The sequence below is a fragment of the Thunnus maccoyii genome, chromosome 13 (assembly GCF_910596095.1).
Source record: "Thunnus maccoyii chromosome 13, fThuMac1.1, whole genome shotgun sequence".
Classification (NCBI taxonomy): Eukaryota; Metazoa; Chordata; class Actinopteri; order Scombriformes; family Scombridae; genus Thunnus; species Thunnus maccoyii.
Window position 1 is genome coordinate 20,077,337 of NC_056545.1, and position 10,164 is coordinate 20,087,500.

The 10,164-nt window shown below is 40.3% G+C and overlaps 1 protein-coding gene across 2 annotated transcripts; it reads right to left on the reverse strand.

The window, feature by feature from the left end:
• Nucleotides 1–3,511: 3,511 nt before the first annotated feature.
• Nucleotides 3,512–9,808, reverse strand: LOC121910835 (V-type proton ATPase catalytic subunit A-like). 2 transcript variants are annotated; one of them, XM_042432184.1, is made up of 15 exons: nucleotides 9,647–9,808; nucleotides 8,919–9,016; nucleotides 8,169–8,297; nucleotides 7,759–7,973; nucleotides 7,522–7,659; nucleotides 7,278–7,429; nucleotides 6,977–7,139; nucleotides 6,645–6,753; nucleotides 6,279–6,401; nucleotides 6,069–6,183; nucleotides 5,633–5,696; nucleotides 5,329–5,532; nucleotides 4,869–4,963; nucleotides 4,439–4,610; nucleotides 3,512–4,238 (listed from the first exon to the last, which is right to left on the reverse strand). In XM_042432184.1, exons 2-15 carry the CDS (start codon nucleotides 8,998–9,000, stop codon nucleotides 4,146–4,148), a joined length of 1,854 nt encoding a protein of 617 aa, XP_042288118.1. In that variant the 5' UTR covers nucleotides 9,001–9,016; nucleotides 9,647–9,808; the 3' UTR covers nucleotides 3,512–4,145. The 2 variants fall into 2 exon arrangements, with proteins under 2 accessions (XP_042288118.1, XP_042288117.1); XM_042432183.1 differs by having other exon boundaries at nucleotides 8,919–9,027; nucleotides 9,647–9,807.
• Nucleotides 9,809–10,164: the final 356 nt, after the last annotated feature.

Genomic DNA, 10,164 nt, shown 5'->3' on the forward strand with positions numbered 1-10,164 from the left:
AAATCTACCATATGGGTTACTGCAAGTAGACGTATACTGTATCATTTTCTAGCGTCTACAGGATGATCGGCTAACTGTAAGATCTTCTGTTTGTTTTAAATTATATCAAAAAAATCTTCTCTATAATCAGTCCTGTTACATCCCCAAGAGCTTCTAATGTGATTTGTTGAAACAAGGCCACTGTGTCCACAGGGACAAACTATCTGGGCCAGTGAACTCAAGTCCTCAACACTCAGAGATGTACTTGAGTTATTGTCAAGTGTATGTTATTATTTTAATCTGGTTTAAGAGTTGGGTTAAAGCCTTGTAGCACGGTGCGTAGAGCCTGACCCTGTTCTATACAGCAAGTAACAGAAAAAATATTTGAAATAGAAAACAAAAAATATATTTTAGTCAGTTTTTGATTACAAGTGTCCCCTCATTTCCTAATAAACAGTATGACTTTATATCAAACTGCATTATCTCATAATCACAATCAATATTATTCACCAACAACTTATTCAACTCTATTAATAGGAAAACCCACCTTCACAAAGGCAAGATAAACCTTTTCTCTATTAACTTACCTTTTGTCTCCAAAAAGCAAAAACAAAATCATCAATACATGTGGGTTGAAATGTCAGATTTACTCTTTCCAGGCAAATGTTATGCAATTTTCAGCAAATGATGAAGAAAATGACCCCTTGTGAACAAGCCGTCACAACCGTCTTTGAATGACTGAGAGAAAAAAAAAAGAAAACAGCAGCCTAGTTTCCTGTCAGTCATTTGTGTTGAAAAAGGAAACTGTCATCTCTCGGCTCTGGTGGTTCTGCAGTAACACCGTACCAGTGCAGTGAGATGGTTTTCATCTCTTGGATTCCCTCAGTGGAAGTGTCCCAACAGAAGGCAACTTTGATTAGTCTCGACAAGTGGTTTACACCGCCTTGATATTGCGTTGCATCTGCCAGCTCACTTTTCCAAAGTCTGTCTTCCTCACATATCATTAAATAGTTCACAAGTCGTTCTGGCATACTCAGCCTTCTTTATCTTTATAGCTTCTATCGGTTTCCATTTTAGGTTTTTATGCTGCCATGCTCGGTAATTATAGGTGCCAGGAGTGCCAGGAGTCTTTCATACCTCTGTCCACAGCTGAGGGGCTATGATGAGGTGTTCAAAAGCTGCAACCCTGATAATCCACGCTGAGCTGAACAAAGGTGCATATGAGAAACATGACAGGCACTCATAGATGAGAGACTGAGGGATGATCCACAGGGCAGCCCCACCCTCCGGGATCATATTTCGTCCCACAAGCAAACTGACCTCGCTGCTCACACACAGAAAACTCTGGAAGAGTGTATGTGTGAGTGATTAGAGGTAAAACCTCCAGTGTTGCTGTTAATATGAGTCAGTGTTTCTACATTACACTCGGCATGACATGTCTGACAACTGTGGATTTGGATTCAGATTCCTGCTCAAGGACACTTCAGCAGTTATGTCAATTAATACAGTCGGCTTTTTGAAAAATGTTCATCACAAGTGAGATCTTAATTCACCTTTAACAAACAGGTGAACTTCAGTAGAGGCCACACAAAACATCAAACAATTTAATGACAGTGGTGTTGTGCATTTGAGGGTTGGCACGGGTGTTAACTATGAGATGAGATGGAACCTGCTCCCCTCCACTTTCACTTTCACCTGAGAGCCTTATATATAGTTTCATTAATTTATTCTTACAAACTGAAAAATGAAAGAGAGGCAGGTGCATTATAAGCTATAGGCTGGTATATTATGAGACCCCTGAAACCTCTTAATGTCCACACTGGCATGAGTCTGGATGGACTGAATCAATGCAGAGAAAAGATGCTGCTCTTGCTCCTGCGGGTTGTGCCTCCATTAGTCTTGATGGAGCCAGGAACCCGAGATACCGTCTCTAATCTATTTTGGAGGAATTTATGCTGCGAGTCCTTAACAGGACGTGCTGCAGATTACACATCAGCAAACTGCAAAGATGTCGTAGTTGCATTGAACAAAGCATTAGGGATGTGCAGAGAGCCCAGTATTTGTATTTGTATCTGTATTTGTTGAGGCAGCAAAAATGATTTGTATTTGTATTCGAATAAAAGTGGACAGAGGCTTAAAAAATCCTGTTTTTGTTTTTATTACATTTTTAATTTTAGAAAATTAAAGTATTACAAAGTGTTCATGAATAAACTACCTTACTAAGGAGGTCCCCACACCGGGCCTCAAAGTGGAGTTTCCCAGATCATAGACAACTGCGCTGACTACTTAGCTAAAACTTTACTCAGCGCCTCATTGCAGACAGACCTCTACTTATTTATATACCCATAACACAGAGACAGCACACCATGTAATGTGTAGGGAGGAACTTCAAAGGCGATTCTTGCTTTGCACTTTTCATTTATTGCCTATTTTTTACAACCTAACTTTTTGGAAACAACAAGAAGTGGAACAACAGGTTATGGAGAGTCCCTTGAGAGCACTTTGCGTATGTCAAAATTCAGCTTTATCTCTGGGGAACACCCCCAGCTCCGGGAGTGATGTCCAAATAAGGAAATGTGCATCATGTAGTAGGTTGATGTGACTCCCCTCGTTGAGACCTGCTGATAGATGTAACAGTGGACCAGAGGAGAGAGACTGAGATAGCAATGTAACCGACCTGCGTGCTGGTATCTAAAAAAACAACAACCCACTATTTGTGCTTTGCTGAATAACATATTTGTATTGGGGCACATCCCTACAAAGCATGACAAGTGAATATAGTGAACAGGGGAAACATTTTTTTTGGCTGTCATATTTCTGGGGCCTCAGACACTATGGTCTGTGTCTCAGCTGGTCTGCAGGTTTTTACTCTAACAAAACTTTATTTTAAACTCTATGTCAGGCTGAATTGTAGGGAAATAAACTTTAAAATGAGGCACACTTGGATGACATTTAGAATATTTGCTTCTGATGTAACAGTGAAACAATAAAAATATGGTTTCTTGCATTTGGAAATTTCACTCAATCAAGCAATGAGGTGGTTAAACAAGTAGACACACAAATATGTCTTGTATTGCATCTTCAGTATTTGCTGTTGAAACTTAGTTGCATATGAATGTAATTTCTAATAGACAGGGTTGTATAGTGTCATATAGTTTTATGTAGTGTAAAAATTAAATTTTCCCTCCCTACTTTAGAACTACTAGAACAGCCTGCAGTATTAAAGCAACGTGTCTGCGCCATCTGGAGTTCAGTCTTTTGCTGACTATCTGGTGTGTTCATGAAGTTGCAGTAGTGTGCGGCAAATTTTACCCCCATGTAAAGCAGTTTCAAATGGAAAAGAGCCACAGAAGAATAATGAAAAATTTTCTTTCTCCTCTCCATCAATTGTCATCAGGAAATCATTTTAAAATGACTAAAATCTGTAATACGATTTATTGAAGTAAATAATATTAAAAGGTAAATATGTGATGTAGGGGTGATACACGCTCATTCAGCTGACTCACCATGAATTAAATACAAAAGGACATAATTAAATCTTATTGACACAATGATCTTGTGTCATTTCTTTACATTTATTTCAGGAGACAGTTACATACCATGAATATAATAGTGAGACATCTGTTACAACACAACTCTAACAGACTCATTCATTCACATTTTACACATAATATCAAGTATATAGTCCACAACATTACTATCATCACGCTTTTAGAGGTAAGAGGTGGAAGAATTCTTTAACCCCCCTGATACAACACAGTGCATATGTCCCTTTAGCCATGTGCATGTTCCCATTTGATTAATAATCTGTAATGATCACTGTCACGTCTGGGGGAAAGAAACCCTGTCCACTCTTTGTTGCAGCAAGTAGTTAAGTGCATGTGCAGCACCTGATTGGGTCCCACTGATTTTAACCACAACATGATGGCGTAGTGATCTATAAGTGCTATGCAGAGGGCTGAGTGAAGATTTGGGATTCCAGCACGAGTCGTCAAAAATCAACAAAATGAAATGCAGCTCATGGAATGTTTAAGGGGACGTAAACACCGAGGAATAAAAGTTCACATGACTGAGGCAGACATTCAGAACACGGGCCATTCAATCCGCACTATGTTGCACTGCACTGGGGTTTGGGTATTTGAAAGAGGGGCTTAGAGGTAAGTAACTCATTCCTCCAGGGTCCGGAAAGCGTTCTGCATGTCCTCCAGCAGCTGGGCGTAGTCTGCTTTGATCTTAGCTTCGCCATCCTTAACAGGGTCCTGAACAATCCATCATATAGAGAGAGAATGAAACAAAACAAAAAATAAGCAATTATTAGATCAACTGAAGAACAAAATCTCTTAAATGAAAGCAGACAGAACCCCACCCAAGCCTGTTTATTTATATATCCTGAAGACAAAAAAAACCTTGATGAACCAACTGATCCCACTAAATACGATGGCGTGGAACAATCACGTACCTTGAACTTCATCGAGCTGATCTTATACAGGATCTCTCCCAAGTGCTCCCTGATCATGGCCCAGGTGATTTTGTTGTCAGTCTGAGCTGTGGACTCCACTGCGTGACGGGCCATGTCATAAAAAGCAATCATGTTTGAGAGGATGCCAACAGTTTTGTAGAAGGGGCAGAACCTGTATGTGAAGGGACAGGAGAGACATGTGAGACGTCTGCCATTACTATCCACTGGTGACTTGTCTTAGGTCAAACTAATGTAGCATAATAGCTTTTCTGTTGTTACCACAGACAGGGTGTCCTAAAATTAATTTCTAAACTGTTTAGTTTCTGGACAGTCCTTCTAAATGGCACTACAACATGAACTTCAGCTGCTGTGGAGCAAAGAGTAGCTACTTAAATGCTATTAAGATAAAAGCTAAAGTGATTGTTTTCACCTGTCGTAGGGGGTGTAACCGTTCTGCTGCAGGAAGTCATCTTTGATGAGCTTGGCAACCTCTAGAGTTATCTTGTCTGTCTCAGCCAGAGAAGCCTGTGGAGAAATAATGAGGATCAGTCTGTTTTATTTTTTCAGAGCGGCTCATGCTAACAATTGGATGATTAATTCCTCAACTCTGGGTGAATTATTTTCTTTAAGACACATTTCACAAATCAAATGCACCAATTAACAGGCTGTAAAACTGAGGGCATTTAGAAACAATACTTTAATTAAAAGGTCAGATCTACAAGTGACCAACAGTGTGTGTTTTTTTTAAATCTGCTGCACCTTCAATGAGACTTTCTTTGTAGTAATTGTTTTCTGAGCCGACAGATAAAATGTCATTTCTTTGCAATTGACAGGTGCTGATTCAACTTCTGAGGGAATAGTTTGTGTTATATAATCTTAACCGTCCTCACCTTGCCTACAAGCTGCACGATTTCAGCCAGGTCCTCCTCCTCCTGCAGGATCTCTTTGGCTTTTGTACGTAGAGGCACAAACTCAGGGAACTGTTTGTCGTAATATTCATCCAGAGCTCGTGTGTACTTGCTGTAACTAATCAGCCAGTTTACAGAAGGGAAATGCTTTCTCTGAGCCAGCTTCTTGTCCAATCCCCAGAACACCTGAAAATAAGAAGAAAGAAAAAAGATCACTCACACACACACACACAGAATGGTAAGCAAGAAGTCAACAAGTGCTGAGAAGTCATTACCCATCACTTACCTGAACAATACCCAATGTGGCTGAAGTGACAGGGTCTGAGAAGTCTCCACCAGGGGGCGACACACTGAAAGGAATTCACCGTATTAATTGATAATGTACCTTTCAGGCCATGGTTCATTTTGTTATGTATCCTTCTTTTCCCACTCTCATGAAAAAGCTTCATAGGAGAGAAAGCTTATAACAAAGCTGTCTAAGACTTTTCTCAAGACCCAATATTTTGCACAAAGCGTTAAAAAAAATCATGGAGAAAAAAATACAACTTAAAAGAGGTAGAGAGTAATTTCACCACCAAAAGGAAGTTTCAATACAAAATAGTATGTTGTGTGCATATATTTGATTTCAAAGCATCCATTATTTTCTGGTGAGCAGTTATAGTGGTAGTAAGTAAGTAAGTAATTCATAGGCATTTTCTCTCCTTATATGAAAGCCAACTCACGCTCCTACGATGCTGACGCTGCCTTCTCTCTCTGGATTTCCCAGGCACTTCACACGTCCAGCGCGCTCATAGAAGGAGGCGAGCCTGGCGCCCAGGTAAGCAGGATAACCGCTGTCTACACACAACAACATACACGACATCTTGTTTACTGTCCAACACCACCTTTAGAAATACATATAAAACAAACACTGTATGACTATATGAACTCACCAGCAGGCATTTCAGCCAACCTTCCAGAGATTTCTCTCAGAGCTTCGGCCCATCGAGATGTCGAGTCGGCCATCATGCTCACATTATAACCCATATCTCTGAAGTATTCAGACAGTGTGATCCCTGCAGAGGCAAACACGTTCAATTTACAACCTTTGCTTTAACCCACTCGACAGGCGGAGTCTGCCCTGCTTTGGAATATGCAGTTTGATTTTTCCAAATATCAGAACGGATTTTAGGACATTCTAAGTTTCCCCTTTTCTTATAAAGAAAGAGACACTGAAATTTTGTTTTTCCCAAAATTTCATTTAAAAAAAATCCATGTATTAGTGATTAAAACTTTTAAAAAGGCTATTTTGTTGGTACCTGTGTAAATGGAAGCCTCTCTGGCAGCCACAGGCATGTTGGACGTATTAGCAACCAGTGCTGTTCTCTTCATGATGCTCTCAACCTTGCCATCGACTTCCATAGTAAGCTGTTGGGTAAGAGCAGTGTTGACATTATACAACATGAACACTATACTGAAGATTTTCTGCTCTAAACAATATTAACCTGAATCTTTAATTAATTCATCCATCCCTTTACTTATTTATTATTTTTTAAGATAAAAAAGGGAGCTGACGTATGGCTGAGTATGTTATATATTGTGCAGAAATCACAGATATGACAAATTAAAAGCTTTACGTTCTTCCACCAACCTCGGGGAAATCTCGCAGTACTTCAGACATTTCATTTCCACGCTCTCCACAGCCGACATAGATGATGACGTCACTGTTGGAGTACTTGGACAACGACTGAGAGATCACCGTCTTTCCGCATCCAAAGGCACCTGGTATAGCAGTGGTGCCACCCTGCACGCAACTATACAGCACAAAGGTCATGCAGTTTGATTTACAGCTTACAGATTTTATTACACAGAGTAAAATATGTGGACAGTTCAAGATGATGTGAAGTTAAAACTGAGGGTGACGTTGCTGAACTCAGATTAGGATTACTCACGGGAAAAGGGCATCCAGAACTCTCTGACCAGTGAGCAGCGGATAATTGGCAGGTAGCTTCTCTGTGACTGGGCGGATTTGTCGTACTGGCCACACCTGCACCATGGTGAACTTCTCCTTTACGCCTTCAAAGTCAAGCTCCAGAACCACATCCTGAATACAACGCGATCAGAGAAACACAGTCCGTCACATTCACAGAAACACTGATTAGAACAGAAGAATGGTTATTCAGGACAAACACTCACAGAAATGTCGTAGTTTCCTTGTGGGGCCACGTAGGTGACAGTGCCTCTGCTGCGAGGTGGAAGCATCAGTTTGTGCTTTATTAAGGAGTTTTCAAACACCATGCCGTAGATATCGCCACCTGTAATGTGACTGCCAACCTGGAGAGGGGATCACATATAATTAGTCGGAACAGTTGGAGGGGAGAGACTGAGTTCACATCCATAGTTCACACATAAAAGAAAACATATTTTTCTTACCCGGAGACTCTGGACGGGGGAAAATTCCCATTTGAGGTCTCTGTTAAGGGCACCAATGTTTACTCCTCTTGGGATGTAGATACTCTGAGTGAGGTCATTGATGTCTTTAAGTGGACGCTGAATGCCGTCAAAGATGGAGCCCATGACTCCGGGCCCCAACTCTACAGAGAGGGGTTTACCTGTGCGAAGGACAGGGTCACCAACAGACACACCAGCTGTGGCATCAAGTTAGGGAAACTGCAGGCACCTCGACACACTAGACTAGCCTTAAAAGTCTCAGTCTCTAATTTACTGACTTGACAAATGCTTAAATGCCAAAATGTAACATTTATGATATTATTTGAATTTAATTTTAAGGTGAATCATGACACGGTTTGTTAAATGTTTGAATGTAGCAGCAAAAAGGATACAAGTCTCCTCGTAGACCTGGATGGTTGCCATGTCTCCCTCTAAACGGATGATTTCTCCGACCAGCTCGCTGTGACCTACACGGACAAGCTCGTACATGGCTGCTCCAGCCATCGCTGTAGCTGTCACCACTGTTGATTGGATAAGTTAAAAAAAAAAAGAGGAGAAAAGATAGAAATTGATACAATGAACAAATCTGCTGGACAAGAAATATGTTGAAAATCCTTGCTGGGGCTTGTGAAGTTTTGTCTTGTTTACATTTTTACATGTACTTGCATAACATTCAAACTAAGTACCATGTAAAAATAAGAAATGTACGTACATATATGTCAGTATCACAGTATAAGATGACATATGTGTGATGTGATAAAGAATTTTAACCATATTGCTCAACCCAAGAAGAGCCTATTGGGCCCGGGACCCCCCACTGATACAGACTCTATCCACCCACAAACATTAAATGTTATATTATATTATATTATATACATTATAATTGCATGGTATTGTTTAGGATTACTTAATTTTGTGTATATTTTTGACTGTTATATACCACAACACCAAGGCAAATTCCTTGTACGTGCAAATAAATAAATCTGTTTCTGATTTAATATCTTATTACAATAGTGTGAACGGTTGTCAAAAGACACTAACACGTTTGCCTTGTTGAGCCTGTTTGCAAGATAAAATGGTATACGTGGCTTTTGCTAAACAATAAAATCTATCCATTCAAAGAAAAGGCTAATAAACCAGACCTGGTCCAGAAACCCCATGAACATATCCAAATTCGCTTTCTCGGTCTTCATCCTGGATCTTAGGAAGTTTTGAGGTATCCATCGTGACAGTTTCTGTCCTGAAAAATCCCTTTAGACATGAATATGAGACACAGATGATGTCAAGTAATGTAGATTGTTACACAGCTGAGAAAACTTTAACACACACATCATGCACTACCTCTTCTTTACCAATGACAGCGAGACTAAAGATACAGAGCAAAGGTGTCTTTCTTTTTTTTAGACACACAACAATGAGATGCACATTTATACATGAGCACCAAACCAGATATAAGATTAACTAACTGTCTAACTGGAAATGAATGGCCAAGCCTGACAGTTTAAGGTCACTACTAGCTAACTCAGCTGAAGCTGCTAAACCTTTCATCTATTTCAACCAGGGTCGAAGAAATGTTAAAGTAAGTTATCTGGTTACTACTGTTCATCGCTGAACACATGTTTGCTTGTCAAATGGAAACAATAATGTTTGTTACTACACACGCAGGGTTACAGGAGCAAAGCTGATTTGTGCGTTTGCACGTAGAAGTCAGGTGACTAGCTAGCAAACACAAGCTATATTCATCATTATCACAGATAGGTTAAAGCTGAATTAGCGATTATTCATGCAGTATTTGGGCTAAGACTGGAGGGAAATCGTAGCTTTCGGTTGTCAAAATCACCAAAAAATACCTACAGTACAAATGCCTTACCTTGTCTTTATATGTAGTACTCCAGGTTTGTCTATAACGTAGCAGGCTGAGGAGGAGCTTCACTGTGCTAATCACCTGCCTGGCACCGGACTGTCACGGGAAGAAAACATCTCCATTGTGGCTCAAGCGGCTTCCTCCGTCCGGACGTGTTGAGCTGTCTGTAGAGCCAACATGGCGTCCGCCGCTCAACAGTTTCCTAGTCGATGATAGGTTCCGCCGGTCGACACACTGCCAGCGGGCGCATTACTGACCTCTGCTGGATATAAATAATAAGTTCACCTGCAACAAACTATACATTTCTGATTATTTAGAGCAAATGAAGAAACCAAAGTCCAACAACTGTGACTTTACAAATATTTAGCAGTAAATACTTTGAATTTTACTTGGTTTTCATATTTTACCTTGTTAGTAACCATTTTTATGTTACCAGGCTACATGGCAGGGGTGGATTTAGTGATTGGGGGCCCCAGTCTTGCTTTATTTTCACCCTTTCTCTAACTGGGAATGTTGGTATTGGC